This window comes from Ostrinia nubilalis, chromosome 6 (genome assembly GCF_963855985.1).
Source record: "Ostrinia nubilalis chromosome 6, ilOstNubi1.1, whole genome shotgun sequence".
Classification (NCBI taxonomy): Eukaryota; Metazoa; Arthropoda; class Insecta; order Lepidoptera; family Crambidae; genus Ostrinia; species Ostrinia nubilalis.
The window spans coordinates 4,865,446-4,882,034 of NC_087093.1; the positions used below are offsets into that span (position 1 = coordinate 4,865,446).

Below are 16,589 nucleotides of genomic sequence, written 5' to 3' on the forward strand. Positions count from 1 at the left end.
AACTGATTCAATATTAAACCGGAAGTATGCTCGTATCTATACAGCGACAGGTAGGTACAGTTGATTACATTAAAAGTGATGCCTTCCGGGTATGCAAGCTCACGTCAAAGTCACCAGAGCAAAGAAGGACGACATGGGATATTTATTCTGTTTCCCTCCATTATAATTGGATTGTTTATGATTACAGAATATTTTAAATTCAATTCCAGCTCTTCAGCTGTTTAGCGACAGACGTTGTTTGTCAGAGGTTTTTTTCTCTTTCGCGTATATTGAATTTCTTAGAAAATGTTTTATTTATATTTCGGGCTTATAATTTTATCCAACAATGTAGAGTCTCACTAGGATTGGTGGTGTACGACAAACGGTTAAGGGACTTGTTCCAAATTTACAAAAAATAACACAGATAAGTAATTCCAAATATTCAAGTAATGAACAAAAGTAGACTGAAATGAAGTATCCACCAGGCATTAAAAATTGTCCTTTCTTTAAAATTCTCTGATTCCTTTTATATCTCAAGCTGCGAGTATCTGTGGTGCTTATATCGCCGCCGCAAAATGTTTATGTCGTGGCCACATGCTGTCTACTGTGACGTTTCATCGATACTGCCCCACATTTGCTGAGCCGACTGTACTTTTATTAACGATGATTTTTGAAAACATCTTTTCTAGAGTATTTTTAAAATATGTTTTTGCTTTACACTTTTGGAATCTAATCCTATTGAAAATATTTTGATAAATTGAACGAGATTTGAGTAAAATTTTAGATTAATGTAAAACTTTTTGGTAGTTGTCGAAGCATAGAATGAATCATACAAAATTAAATCGCGCCCTAAAATTCTTTGGCCTTAACAACACTACAGTGGACAGGGATCTAGCATTGGTTGGTTAGCGTTTAGTTTTAGGTCATTATAAATCCCTAACGTCCTAAATTCAGTCTCATAATTGCGCATACATAAGTAAAAGTTAATTTACAAAGGATTTACGAAAAAAGCGAGAAGCTCGTACGGTAATTTTTAATTACTTTTTTTATAGAGTGTAATTAATAAAGGTAACTTATTTTTGTGACGAATTTTTATCATCTGCCTTTTATGGCTTTTAAAAATAAACACCTCAAAAATAGAGAAAACTAACATTAATAGCATGGCATGTAATTAATTATAAAGAGTTCCTTTGATTGTTGAAATTTCAATCTTTAATTAAGGGGTTACAATTAACAAACGAAATAATTATGTGGTCACCTGTATAAGTCACTTGATCCTGATAGTCGTTATACGCGTGGGCATAATATGAAGTAGGTTAAGTAATTGTCGTTAAATTTGCCTCTACTATTATTACTGCTAATTGAAATTAATAAGGAAAGGATTGAATTTCAAAGGACATTTATAGTAACTACTTGTAATTCAGTAATGACACTATCAAGGAACAATTACGATTAAGATCGAATAATACAGGGTATAAGGTACAGTTGCATAAATAGATCTTTTTTTAGCCTGTTCATTGCAGCCTGTAAACGACATTTCAGTTATTTACAATAATGTACTTTCAAGTCATAAATTACAATTGACTTCAATCAATTAATTAGTATTGTATCAAAACATCTGATTAAAAGACGAGGTAGTCTAAGACCGTTTTAAAATTTAAATGTAGTCATAGTATAGGACTATATCAGCAACAATAATTGTTAGTTTATTAGAGTACTAATTAATTCATTTGTAATAAAATATCATTAATTTAATGTAACAAAATAGATGTTGAAAGAAAAAAGTTTTTCTTCTTGAGACTTAGTGTTGAGTAGACAATGGTTTTTGATACTAAAACTTATCTTTTTTCATTCAGAACACTCTTATTTTTCTTCTTGAGACTTAGTGTTGAGTAGTCTAATGGTTGTTTGATACTAAAACTGATCTTTTTCATTCAGAACACTCTTCTTTCATGTGGGATTCGGTACTTTAGTGTGAGAGCGCTAGCCTATACATGACATTCGATCACTACTCGCACTCGCGCTCTGACGCTTGACATCACAAAATCGCGCTATACATTCCAGTCAGAATAATAATATGAACAGCGCTAGAATCACTTGCTATTTGGCGAAGGCTTTATTGAAATCATATTTGTTATTGACTTGCATTTGTGTTAATATTTCATGGATTTACTAATTGATAAATATTTTTCTATCATTAGATTTAATAATAAGCCTATTATAGGATCGGAAGATTTTGCATCAATAATTTCAGCCGCAACTAAATTTAAAACGCATACGAAATGTATCAGTATTTAGTACTAATTTAGTACTAGAGAATAGCACAACCTATGTTTGTATGGGTGATAGAATTTTGGCTGCAAATAAAGTCAAATTGGGGAGCACATCTCGTCATTAACTACAACATGACACTTTTAGTACTGATAATGTACGATGGACACGTTATAAAATGGTATCAATAATCACTGCTATAAGCACCGCAACCGAACCGTCACAAATGAATTTTAAATTCAATTTGGCTCGTTCAACTCCACTATGATTGGTGACAGTCGCCGACGCGATTCAATTCCAGGCGCCATTTCGGTGAAATGACGTCGTAATTATAAGCTACGGATATACAATGCTACTTTTATAAAGTGGACTTTCATGATAATGCAAACTGGTTTGGATTTTGGAAATGCACAACTGTACTTAAAATAGCAAATAAATAGTTATATTGTTTTAAGTAACGTTAGTTCTGTAAGGAAATCACGAATGAGCGTTTCCCACTCGCGCTATAGTTCAATACCCTTTGAAACACTATGAATAATACTATTTATGTAAATAGCATTCGTTTAAGAAACGGTGACAAGTAACATGTGACACTGTATATACATTTTGACAAAGACAATTTCACGCTTTCACTCCGGCGTAAGTATACTTTTAGAAACGTAGACGTTTCGTAAAATCGTATGAAAAAATCGCATCGGCTCCCGTTTTATAACTATCATTCATTTAGAAGCTAAAATGGCACACAAACAGTACAACTAGCGCGAGTATATGCTTAGAATAGGGACATTTAAATCGATACGACGAATTCATTTCTGGGCTAACGATTTTCACCGGCAGTTGTGTGGGCGGCGGCTCGATCCGTACCACGTTTACTGAAAGAATACAAATAATTAGATCCACATTAAGTGGGCAGAATAATATCAAGAGTGGTCTATAAATATTCGGACGTGATAATCGGAGTTTATTTTTGTTTGTCTCCATAATATAATATTCAAATCTGCTTAGTGCTATGAAAAAGCTTTAGCCAAAGGTTGTCAGATTATAACGTGCTCAGCTTACTGTTTATTCTCTATATTCATATTTTTTATTCTCTGCCTCAAGACAATTATAGCATTAAGATTCAATTTCATCATCAACATATTTTATTGTACTTATTCTGATGTACCTACATAATCATTGTCTAGAAGCCAGATTGTCATCAAAGATTCCAGATAATACAAATAGAATCGGTCTGTTACAGAAAGGGATAATCACGCATTCAAAGACAAGAGCGTAGCTCTCAAATATTGATTCTCAAACAAGTAATGAATGCAAAGTAATTTGTTATTCGAATGTGCCTTTGTGAGACCTTCGCTTGTGTCTTGCGTGTATATGTCTATCGCTTAAAGATTCGGCCAAACCAACGCGATCACACGCGATCAGCCGACGTGTAGCGATGGCGATCAATGCATTTAAAGGTTCGGCCAAACCAACGCGATCAGCCGGCGTGCAGCGATGGTGACCAGACTTAAATGCATTGATCGCCATCGCTGCACGCCGGCTGATCGCATGTGATCGCGTTGGTTTGGCCGAACCTTAAGTCTAGTCGCCATCGCTGCACGCCGGTTGATCGCGTGTGATCGCGTTGGTTTGGCCGAACCTTAACTCAGTCAGTGTAGGTATGGGAGCGGTATGGGAGGGTGATTTTGTGACGTTCAAAAGTCAGCGAGACCTCAGATTTGTATGCGCGTCACGTCATAAAATATCAATGTCACTTCCATGCCTCAGGCACTGACTGATTTAAGCTATCTTTATCTATATCTAGCTGACCCGGCGAACTTTGTTCCGCCTTAATGGCAATAAATAAGCAGACTTTTTTTTAATTTCGAACGGGATAAAAAGTATCCTATGTCCTTTTCCTGGCTCTAAACTACCTCCCTGACAATTTTCAGCTAAATCGGTTCAGCCGTTCTTGAGTTATAAGTGGAGTAACTAACACGACTTTCTTTTATATACAGGGTGTCCCGTAATGTAACGTCAAGCCGGAACTGGGTGTTGAGGCAAGTTGTGCTGGTTATCAGAAAAATATAAAAAAAAATCTATGTGGCATATTTTAAAAATAATAGGCATTTAAAAAAAATCAAAAAATTCTACTCCAGGTGACGGTCCTTTTACTCGTGTTGCCACAAATCTTCACTTTTTCCAATTTTTTTTTTTGTTATGTAACCCTGAATAATGCTTCTCTAAATTGTTATCAAAATTACAAAACCAGCTGCTCCAACTTGGATGAAAAAAATACATTATTCCCAAAAAAAAATATCAAAATAAAATTTTTGCCTAGTTTAAACTGACTGTACTGAAAAAAAATTGTACTACGCGAGTGTGGCAAGTGACGTCATAATTTGGCGCATTTAGTAAGGATTCCAAAATGGTATAACACTTTGTAAAATCTTGCTGTAATTGTCGACAATTTTTGTTTATTGGAAATAATCCCGTTTTTAACTTTATCTACCTTGGTTAAAAATATTATTCTAATGTGCCCAAAATTTAAGTTTCTGGCTTAAGTGAGGTGGAGAAGCCATTTTAAAAGGTATGAGCGGGACGGAGAGGGCCATCTTACCAAGCAGGGATGTTATGGATATCCGTAACCGTAACCGAAACTATCGGATATCCGAAATAAAAAAATGACCATAACCGTAACCGAAACTGATTCAAAAGTTACGGATAGTTTCGGATAAAGGCCAAACTGCAAAACTCTATGAAATTTGCAGTATACACGCCGCAGCTGCAATGCCGCGCTGTAGATTTCATAGTTTTGCAGTTTGCGGTTGCAGTTTGAGGTCTGCGGCCCGTCTTGGAATTGTACCTTAAATCTTAATATTTGTTACCAACTTGTCTGGCATTCGCTGGCACCATCTAATATGCCAGCCTGTTTTACCTTTATCATACATAGGTGTCGTCTTAGTTGGTACATAAAGTAGCTATGTGGGTCACGCTCACGCAGCATCTTGCTATTTGTATTATACCTACATTTTTGAAATTCTAATAATTCCGTAACCGAAATTATCCGAGACTTTCGGATAATCTGAAATGATTTCATATCCGTGACCGTAACCGAAACCGGTATAATATTATTCTAATATCCGTAACCGTATCCATAACCGAAACTTCATATCCTTATTATCCCTGTTACCAAGTACAAGTGCAGGCAGGGCAGGTAGTAAAGGCGCGCGCGCACGGGTGACTTTTGTCACAGTATGTCAACTACTAATTACTGTCATGGTGACAAAAGTTTCTGTGACTGATTGTACGGTAGTCAGTCACAGAAACTTGAATTTTGGTTTCCCTCTGGACACGTGGTCCGACTGCTTTGTCCGACTAATCGGACCACGTGAACTTTTTTTTCCTATTGGTTCGATTAATCGGACTACAAGGAATCGCAATTCCACTTCGTCCGACTAATCGGACTTGAAATAAATTAAGGGTGGTATGCAACAAAATCGATCATGGAAACTATTTCTCGTGACAATTTCATATTAACTACCAATGCGATGCTCTTTGGTCATAATAATAACAAGAGCTTCCTCGTGAACGCTTGGCATGGAAAGGTTCACTATTAAATAAATTTATAATAATAAATTTAAATTAATATTGATTTGAATAAATTAATACAAATATGTAAAGGTATAAATAATTTTAATTAAAGATTGTTTCATTCAATGTAAAACGACCTCCTTTTAGTTCAATTCAAAGTTCAACTGAATTGAACTTTCAGGAAAAAAAACCGAAAAGTCAACTTTCTTAAGTAATCTTTCAAGGAAGTTGAAATAAACGGATTTTTTTTTATAAACATTTCCTAAATGTTTATATGTATTATTATAGATAGGTTATGTAGGTATTCATTTGTTTTCCACATCTTCAATAGGGATGTTTCCTGGGTAAAAAGCAAGAGTTTTAATTAGTCCGTCAGTTAGCTTATCAAAAAATACTCGACACCTATTTTTCACTTTTTAAAACTAATGAAAATTTAAAGAGATAAAGCGTGCCAAAGTTCTAAAGAAAAGGCCCGTGACGTCAGTGAGTGCTTAAAAGTGCTGCACTTTGTGACGTCGCGCGGAACTTCAACGCACTATAACTTTGTAATTATTTGTTTGATTGACAATTAAAAATATAAGTGTCCAATATTTTTTTATATTAAAATTGACGGACAAAAAAATTTTTTTTAGGAAACTAGCCTAAAAAAATCAATCAAAAATATTCAATAGATTTATTATAGTTGAATTTTTAGGAAAATATATTCCGTTTATTTCAGATTTCTAGAAAAATTATGAAAACTATGGATGTTTTTCCTGAAAGTTCAACTCAGTTAAACTTTGATTTGAACTAAAAGGAATAGGTCTGTTATAGTTTTTCAATTAAGAAAATGCAATTACCTAAAAAGTGTTGAGTTAATGAAATAATAAATGTATCTTTCTTTCAAATAGGTTGCGCGGTTAAATGTCGGACCATGTAACCTTAAGAACAGAAAGTCTTGATAGTCCGACTCCTTAATCGAACCAACAGGAAAAAAAAGTTTACGTGGTCCGATTAGTCGGACAAAGCAGTCGGACCACGTGTCCAGAGGGTTTGGTTCATTAGAATAATAATTTTTAACCAAGGTAGATAAAGTTAAAAATGGGATTATTTCCAAAAAACCAAAAATTGTCGACAATTACAGCAAGAATTTACCAAGTGTTATACCATTTTGGAATCCTTACTAAATGCGCCAAATTAGGACGTCACTTGCCATACTCGCGTAGTACAATTTTTTTTCAGTACAGTCAGTTTAAACTAGGCAAAATTTTTATTTTGAAATTTTTTTTGGGAATAATGTATTTTTTTCGTCCAAGCTGGAGCAGCTGGTTTTGTAATTTTGATAACAATTTAGAGAAGCATTATTCAGGGTTACATAACAAAAAAAAATTTGGAAAAAGTGAAGATTTGTGGCAACACGAGTAAAAGGACCGTCACCTGGAGTAGAATTTTTTGATTTTTTTTAAATGCCTATTATTTTTAAAATATGCCACATAGATTTTTTTTTATATTTTTCTGATAACCAGCACAACTTGCCTCAACACCCAGTTCCGGCTTGACGTTACATTACGGGACACCCTGTATATAGATTTGCTTACCTGTAACGGTCTGGTTCTGTACGTCAGCGAAACCTTCATCTTTACTGGCGTAGCTGGGTATGGTGCTGAGACAGGTGATGTCGACGGTCTGGTTGGGGTACAACTGCAGGGTGACCAGCGGGAAGTGGAGCGAGGAGTTGGTGATGGAGAGAGGCATGCCGTGGTGGTGCCGGTGGACGTTGACCGTTCCGTGCGGCACGGTTAGTCGCTCGTCTACCTGTTTGAAAGTAGAAGGAAACATTTATATAGCTCCTGGAATAGCTGGTATTCACTGGATGATGTTTTTTTTGGTGGTAAATTTATTAAACCTGGCTGCACAAGAGTTGCAGTTCAGGGAACTAGAGGTGGGATTTGTCCCGTTATATGTTAACTTTTTGCTAGAGATCAGCCCTTGAATAGCTAGATTTAATCACTTAGATCAAAGGTAAGAAAAAACAGAAAAATTATAGTAACTATTTCTAGTAACTGTACACAATAATATCATCAATAATTTGTGTACGTATTTGTACATAAAATATTATGAGTTGGGCGGACATACATTAAAATATCTTGACCCAATTTTACCCAGAAAGCAAAATATTTATTTATCTATGATGTTGTTACCCAGGCCCTTCTACAAATAACATTCAAACATTTCAATAACACACGTCTGTTCGAGACTTGATCCCAACTATTTCCTGTGATATCTTATTCACTCCCTATAAAACATTTTACGATAAGTATTCACTTTACCGGATGAAAAATATTTGCGTTTCTTGCTTCAACAAAAGCTCAAACTTTAATAAACGGTCTGTTGAGATCAGTATTCGATTCATGCTATTCGATCACCTTTGCAGCGATTTTTGCTTTGCCGCATGATTGACTATGCCGCGATGCCGTATCGATAGCAAGATTACGTGAAAGGTAGGTAAATAGATTTCAGCAACGAAAAATGGACTAAATTCCTAGCTCTCACAGAGAAATCGCTTCAAAAACACACAAAGGCCGCGTTCGCGTACGAACACGCGGGGCTTGGCGCGGAGCTCAAAGCGGCGAAGCTGACGCACATACTGACGTTATAGCGGGGGAAGTGTTCAATATAACGGAGGTACCTATAAACAGATTTGTGTTTTTTTTAAGTGTGTATGATTGGAGAAATATAGGTATTCCAAAAATTTCCGTGGTCATTCAAATAATGAAATAACGCGTGCACATCGTTATAAATATCTGCTATGAAATTTTACTTCGTCAACTAATTATGAAAATGCTACTCTTGTTTTTACCCGACTGCGCCAGAGAGGGTTATTAACATTGCCTTTTTGAAAAATGTTTGCTAAAGAATCCTTGTCAACCGTAAAATACAATTTATTTAGTTTGGACGAGAACATCCAGAAACCCATTATCAGTTATGGAAATGTGCCTCCACACCAAAGAAGCCTTCATTTCAATGATAAAAGCTCAGACAGAAGGCAACGTTACTTTTGTTGAAGGCACTGCTGAATTAAATTACAAGCCATACCTAAATAAATACCTAACACAAAAAAGAAAAAGAGCACTTTATAAATCTAACTAAATTTAATTTCTGTATATACTTAAATCAGATTCAAACGCAAATAAACTCATTATTTGCGTAAAAATACTGGGTTGTTTTTGGGTATATTCATTAATACAAAGTAACATCTAATTTTATTCTAAAACAGCTTAAAGTTTTGGTACACGTGCCAACGTATTTTTTTTCAATATTACCCTTTTCACGTTTCCAGAGAATACCAAGAATTAAATTCTGTAATACAGAAGTTTTGGAGTTAGCTCTCCAGTTAGTTTTAAACGTTTTATTGTGTCAAATCCCTACAAATTGTATAAAAGAGGTCGTTCCGAAATCGACTAAATATCCACCTGGCTCATGTGCCAGATTTAAAAGATATTTCGTCGATAAACTTTTTGAAATATTCAGAATACAAAATATAGTCTGGGAGGTATTAAACATTCAAAATTTAGTACGTGATTCGACGATTATTGCTGCCGGTTGAACCATTTGAAAGCAAAATAAAACTATTCGTATGGGCGTGAGTTTTGCGATAGCATCTAGATAACTACCGGGAAAGGAATAAGGAAATTATAATTGTAAATGGCTACAAACTTTTGGTTAGAACGAAGCTAAGAATACTTTGTTAGGTAATCAAGTCGAGAATACTGGCGATAACATAAATGTTAATGTTTTTGTGAAAAAATGGTGGTAAAACTTTTACTTTTTGCCCTAAATAAATCAGTATTGGAATAACAACAGTAAACTTACAAATCATATTTGGTAAAAGTTCTTACTTTGTTCTTAAAATTATTTCTTTCGACTTTTTACCAAAAAGGTTCTTGTGTAATGTGCTCATAATATTAACGCCTGCTAAAATTCTGTAAACACGGATATAATACCTCAAAATAACACAAGATTATCATCAAAAATACCTTAATCCGTATAAAAGGAGATTCATATCAAGGATTCACCACAATCATAAGAAATTCAAGACGGCATCAAACGTTTATTCTTGTGCCAAAATAATTTAGAAAAAGGTAATAAGAACAGGCATTCCATACAAAACGTGCTTCATTTATGAAATGTTGGGAGCATTAATAGGCACACTTTGTAGGCAACTTAGTGATAAAGAAGCTGCTTAGTGATAAAAAAAATATAGATTTCTTTAAATAAATAAACAAAACAGTAGTATACTGTTATAATTAAATTTGCATAGTTTAGGCGAGTGCCGTAATAACAGTCCTGTTAAAATTAGACCTCTGTTATCAACAAAATTAGTACCTCGTCTTTTACAGACGGGTTATCGACGTGCCACAATAAATCTCATCTCTCATCATCATATAAGAAAAAAAAATTTAGTGTTCACTGCAGCCTGATAAAACACACAATGCTAGATTAACTCAATAGGGTAAGCCCTATGGAACTGAGGTTCATATTTTAACCTCATCCATGGGGTGCAGATATGACTAAAGGATGATCATGCTTATTCAGCGTTCAGCTTACACACTTATGAGGTGCAGATGTGACTAAAGATAGAGCAAGTTTGTTTCGATCAGGGGTGGCCAACTTGATTAGACATAAGATCTACTGTTTACTAACGAAACCCTGGGCGATGTACCACTTACATACTTCATGAAATCTTAAATGAAACAGCATAGTTTAGTACACAATCAAGTAGTATTTTTGCCTTGCCACGATCGCCTGGACTTATAGTCGCGATCGACCGGTTGGCTACCCCTGGTTTAGATACTAACCTAACCTATACACTTAACCTTCAAAACCTTGCAGCATCTATACCCTTAAGTGATCTGTCTTACCTTCACATTATTTATGAACCAGGTGAGGTGCGGCGCGGGGTGCGCGGGCGCGCTGTGGCACGTCGCTTCGAGGTGGTCACTGGACAGCAGCTTTTTGTGTTTAATTTTTATCTTCGGACGGTGTTTTTGACGGACTGTAAAGATGGAAGCAGTTAGTCCTGCTGATATTAAGTAAAAGTTTGTGAGAATGGATGTTTGTAGCTCTCATATCTAAACTACTCAATCGTTTTAGAATAAATTTGCTAGAGATAGCAATCGGTCAGTTGGAAGCCATAGCCATAGGCCTGGGGAGGCATAGCTAGGCCTCCTTATAGCAACAGACGACCTATGTCTAAAGTCATGATGATGACGATGAAGAGTTTAAAACCCAATATAAAACATAGGATTGGTTACTTTTTGGAAAGAAAACACCCTGCAATAAGGACTTTCTGTGACAGGAGGCTCGGGAAAAAGCTAGTATTCACAATTTGAAATAGGTCCATCCAGTTTAATCTGGTTATGTAAAAGATACAAAAAAATGGAATATTGAAGTACTCTGAATCTCAAAGGACGTCATGTCAAAGTCGTACGATAATTTTTATAGTAATTTGGAAAAGGCACACATTTGTTTTAAAAAGCTATTACCTAGTTAGGTTACATTATTTAGGATCCGTATATAGGTACGCTCAAAGAACAGGAATTAGTTTGGTTACTTAGTAAACTAAAAGCACTTTTTAGAAGGAAATAATATTTTTACAATGAACCAAAAAGGCATTGATTTAGTATTCACTCATTTTAGGACTCTTAGAACGTTGTGCTCCATGGTAAATATTAGAGAAATTATAAGCTATGTATATGTATAGTGCTACTTAGTATAGGTAAGGTAGACACAAATAACAATTTGTGGGTTTTTGATGCTTTTTACTTACCGATTACAGTAAGCTCGTGAATCTTAGATACTTTGGAGTAGAGCGGCGTGTCGAGCGCTATCTCGCAGGCGTACGGCCCAGACGCCGAGAAGTCCAGCCTCTCCAACGTTATCGACGTCGGGTACAGCTGGATTAACTGCAAAATAAACTATGTCTTAGGGCCCTCGCCCACGGCGAAACGCACTACGCGCGTTAGACGCATTTGCAACGCACTAGAGAAGTGATGCCAACGCGCTACTAACGCGCTACAGCAGCGCGACTGCATCGCTACAAAAAGTCGCCGTGGGCGAGGGCCCTTAGAGAGGTAATAAAATCGCGTATTGCTTGATATTCTAGGTGAGTAAAGTGTGACGTTTGAAATTCAGCTGATATGGTGTATTAAGGTGAGTCCAGACTATGTAACATAACACGTTATAAAGCATAGTTATTTAGTAATTTGTTAAAGAACTAAGTTAATACATAATTTTGACACATTCATATCTATGACATGCCTCGTTCACGTGACCCTTAAGTTCATGCCTATTGCTGTGAGTGTTGTTACATGTTCTTGGATATAAAAATATACGGTCTTATTCATAATCATTTTTCACATTTTATCAAATGCTTATTAGAGGTTTATAAAACGTTTGATAAAAATTGTTATTCATAATCGTCATTTAGCGCTAAAATCCTCTTATAACTGTGTGATAAGTTATCGAGAGCTCGGGCCTTGTTTAAAGCTCTAATAAACCTATTTTAACCTAACTTTTATAAATGTCATTTCATATGAATGTCACTTCGTTGGTTTATTTATTCAAAATATCCTTGCTGTGATCCTTGCTTGTGAAAATGAATGCTATAAATGCAATTGTGCATTTAGCCAATAATGCCGACCCAGCGCGACGTAGAAAGCTCTACCGCCAACGAAGCAACCCATTCGATTTGCGGGACCTAAATTTTAAAATAAAATATAGGTTCAATAAGGACACAGTGCGCACCATCATAGATTTGGTGGAAGATGATCTGGTTCAGAGCGCTAGAGGTGGTGGCACGTGTCCTGAACTGCAAGTTTTAGTGGCCATAAGATGTTGGGGACGTCGTGAGGTAAGCACAAAAAAGTGTTTTATTTTATCCCTTTGTCGTGGCTGCTATAATTATTTTCATACATTTTCAGGTACAAGATGATGCTGGTGACCTCCATGGCCTAAGTCAGCCGACAGTGAGCCGGATATGCGCCAGAGTCGCGCATGCAATCGCGAATAAGGCAAATTCCTTCATCAAAATGCCTATCACTATAGGAGAGCAGGAAAGAATTAGTGCCAAATTTAGAGCAATTAAAAATTTTCCTGGGGTGATAGGAGCCATAGATTGCACCCACATTAAAATTAAAAAAACCGGAGGTGACATGGCCCAGTACTATATTAATAGAAAAGGCTATTATTCCCTGAATGTTCAGGTAAAATATATTTTGATTTTATACAGTTTACAACAGAGAAAGATTTGTTTTAATAATGTCTATAATTTTTACTTTGTATGATCTAAATTTTAGCAACATTCAACACTATATTATTGGATGGATTACCTACAGGATACTGTTTTTTTTATTTTAGGTTGTCTGTGATGCTGACCTCAAAATAATGGATATAGTGGCTAGATGGCGAGGCAGTACACATGACAGTCGAATTTTTATGGAGAGCAATATAAAACAACGATTTGAGGATAGGCAGTTTAGAGGACGCCTTATTGGCGATTCGGGCTACCCTCTTCTGCCATATCTATTTACACCTATTTTAAGGCCTAGTCGTCCAGAAGAAGAAGCATACAATAATGCTCACATCTCAACTAGGAACACTGTTGAAAGGTGTTTTGGGGTGTGGAAGCAGCGGTTCCAATGCCTACTCCATGGCTTACCAGTAAGCCTCCAAAATGGAAAAGCTGTGATCATAGCATTGGCTGTATTACATAATATAGCCATTGATATGAATGACACATTGTTAGGTAAATGTTATCAATTTGACTGTACATAAGGAATACAAATCTTTATGACAAAATGTTGACAAATTCATAATATTTTTCAGAACAACATATGGAGCAGGTCCCTGTAACTCCGCAACTTTCGACGGAGAACAGTGTTCACGACAACCGACCTTCATTGTTGAGGCGTAGGTCGCAGTTGATACTACAAAATTTTATAAATCAACATTTTTGAATGGTACTAAAATACATTTTGATAAATTCCAACGATTTACTTTTATGTAATGTCATTTGAGTTCATGAAAATGTTGTATTTTAATTTTTCAGATACTGTTCCTGGCATCTTAATGAAAATAAAAAGAATATTTGATTGAAAAATACCTGTATTTCAATTTTCAGTCCAATTTGTTACTATCACAAAAACAAAACCTGTAGTTCTCTTTAAAAAAGCAATTATTCTGCAAAAATTCAAAACAAATTACTTTATATCACTAATTTAAGTACAATTAGTTTCAACAAACTTACTTATTAAAAATCACAGTTCAATTCTTTAAAACAAAGAAATTGCTTAAGTATAAACGTTTCTATTCGGAGGTTATCAACCTTCTACATTTAAAACAAAATAACCATAATTTACACTATTATTATAAAGGCGAATGTTTGTGACTAGGCATATGTGTATTTACTTTATATCACTAATTTAAGTACAATTATTAAACTTACTTACTAAAAATCACAGTTCAATTCTTATAAACAAATAAATTGCTAAAACAGATAGATTATATAGTCTCGAATAACATATAGGCTTCTTTTTATCCTGGAAAAATGCACAGATCCTGTAGGTTACAGAAATAGTAGTCTACGCAGGCGGAGTCGTGGGCAACAGCTAGTTAATAGTAATCTCAAACTCTTATTAAGTTATGACTAGTAAACATATTCATAGCCGTCTAAATATATTGCAGAAACACAATCAAAATGCGGATTGGAACTGCATAAAATACAAATTAAAAACAAACAGAAGTAAGGGAGGAACTAACTTATTATTTAGAATCTGTTAGTACTTGAAAAACTTTAACATCAAAAGACTTATTATTCTTTATTAATGTGAGTGTAATATTTAAGTTTTTCCTGTAATAATTGATGCTCAAGATCCAAGTTTCTCCCTTTCTTCCGTTCGTTTTCCATTTGAACTTCATGCAGTTCAATCCGGCATTTTGATTCTGTTTCTGCAATTTCGGAAATCCTAACTTTGCTTAAATCAATTAAGCCTTCTTTGTTTAACAGTTTCCTTTTTTTTTTGATTGCTGGTGCTTTAAAATTAGGTTTTGCTTTATTTTCTTTTGCCTCTACTTTTTTATTTTCTTTATCTTCCAATATGCCTCTAGTAGTACAAGCATGTGTATCTTCTATTTCTTCATCAAGTACCACCAATTCATATTGGATTTCTTCATTATTTATCAATTCCTGATCTTGCGTATTTTGAGTTGATTCCTCCTCTTGAATGTTAATTAATTCACTTTTATTTGAGTCCGAGTCAAATCTGTTAACATCGACTACAAATTCATTGGGCAACCAAGATGCTATATCATCAGCCCTATCGTCAGGCACTGATAATGGTGGACCACCGCCAGTTTTAATTTGAGCCTGCCTAGCAATGGTCTTGTCTTTCTTCGCACTGATTTTTATGAGGCTCCATTGCGATTTTAACTGGGTAATGGAGCGGTTCATACCAGCGCACATTGAATTAAACCTGAAAAAGAAATGACAGGATTTTGAATTACAGGTAAAGGCAAAATTTTATATTGAAGGCAGAAATCAAAAGATGTACCAACGTTGTTTGTAAATCAGCCCAAGCCGCAACCTTCCGTTTATTCGTGTTAGTGTCTGTATTTTTATTTTCGATTGCATTTACTCTTTCTTTCACCAACTCTTTCAGCAAATACTGAAAAGCAAACACTAGGCGTCAAACATAAATAAAACCATGCTACAAAAATTAGTAGGCACTTTATCAGGCTAAAAATAAGTACTACCTTATCTTCCTCCAACCAGTTTTCTGATCGTTGCCTTTTAGGCGGTCTGTTCTCCTTCGTCATGGACATAATTAGTATCCGATGTAACTAGCCGGGTCGTCGTAAGAGCTTATTGCAGAGTACAGGGTAAGAGGTACAGAATCCAGAACATACAATCCCAAGTTTTATAAAAGTTTGATAAAACTTGGGAGTTGATCGAAAAAACCGAAAACTTTATTAAATTTTCGTGCCAAATGTCAATGTCAGTAAGTAAAACGTCACAGCTGCCAATTTTTTGTTTTTTTTTTCTGCGATTTGTCTATGATTTTACATGGTCCATCAAGTTAAATCACCAAAAAAGCTGTTTTCGTTCATTCTTTTTGTATAGTCTGTGGAAAGAAAATATTAAACTCTGTTTTAGCTATCAAAGGTTTATAAACGATTATGAATAACGTTTTTTATCAGAGGTTTATAAGAGTGTTTTAAGCCTATCAAACGTTTTAGCTAATGTAGGTTTTAAACCTATATTAGCATTTTATTATGAATAAGACCGATACTCTTTAATCGATTCAAACGCACAGATTAATTCAATCAAATAATAAGGCTGGGTTGCACCATCTTACTAAATCTGTCAATATCCATAACAAAACCACCGGTTATCGTTAAAGTTACGGTCAAAGTTAGGTGGTGCAACTCACCCTAAGTTCTGAGACACCTGAGGCTCCCTCGATTATTATATTAATACAATTAATAAAAATTTATAATGCATAAAATAGAGTCATTTACTAAAAGTATAAAGCCATAAAAGTGGAAGCTTATCTTAATCTCAATAACCCCATTCAAATTGCTACCATTCCATCAAAGTGAGCCGACAAAGGCTACCTTATTTGCTTCCAAAGTAAATGACGGAGTACTTTCCACTGCTCATTAATTATTGTGGAACCTGAATCCATTAGATATCTTCACTTAACGGACAACAATAAAATGGATAAAAC

At 35.2% G+C, this 16,589-nt stretch overlaps 2 protein-coding genes across 2 annotated transcripts in view; one reads left to right on the forward strand and one right to left on the reverse strand.

Annotated features, from left to right (window-relative positions):
• Positions 1–2,748: 2,748 nt before the first annotated feature.
• The window catches only part of LOC135072435 (uncharacterized), a 57,692-nt gene continuing 43,851 nt past the window's right edge, over positions 2,749–16,589 (reverse strand). The window contains exons 5-8 of the mRNA XM_063966334.1: positions 11,633–11,768; positions 10,725–10,858; positions 7,401–7,617; positions 2,749–3,122 (exon numbers count right to left, since the gene is read on the reverse strand). Coding sequence (XP_063822404.1) covers positions 2,974–3,122; positions 7,401–7,617; positions 10,725–10,858; positions 11,633–11,768 — 636 coding nt within the window. The 3' untranslated portion in view covers positions 2,749–2,973. The remainder of the gene's footprint in view (positions 3,123–7,400; positions 7,618–10,724; positions 10,859–11,632; positions 11,769–16,589) is intronic.
• On the forward strand, positions 12,192–13,963 carry LOC135072897 (putative nuclease HARBI1). Its single transcript, XM_063966923.1, has 5 exons — positions 12,192–12,715; positions 12,786–13,067; positions 13,222–13,609; positions 13,690–13,823; positions 13,913–13,963. The coding sequence occupies exons 1-4, from the start codon at positions 12,461–12,463 to the stop codon at positions 13,818–13,820; spliced, it is 1,056 nt and encodes a 351-aa protein (XP_063822993.1). The 5' UTR covers positions 12,192–12,460; the 3' UTR covers positions 13,821–13,823; positions 13,913–13,963.

What these genes read in the sequence shown, in the direction of transcription:
- LOC135072897 (XM_063966923.1), top strand. Translation starts at nt 12,461, where the DNA reads ATGAATGCTATAAATGCAATTGTGCATTTAGCCAATAATGCCGACCCA. An exon ending in GATGTTGGGGACGTCGTGAG is followed by an intron (nt 12,716 to 12,785) that starts GTAAGCACAAAA and finishes ATACATTTTCAG; the next exon opens with GTACAAGATGATGCTGGTGA. An exon ending in ATTATTCCCTGAATGTTCAG is followed by an intron (nt 13,068 to 13,221) that starts GTAAAATATATT and finishes TTTTTATTTTAG; the next exon opens with GTTGTCTGTGATGCTGACCT.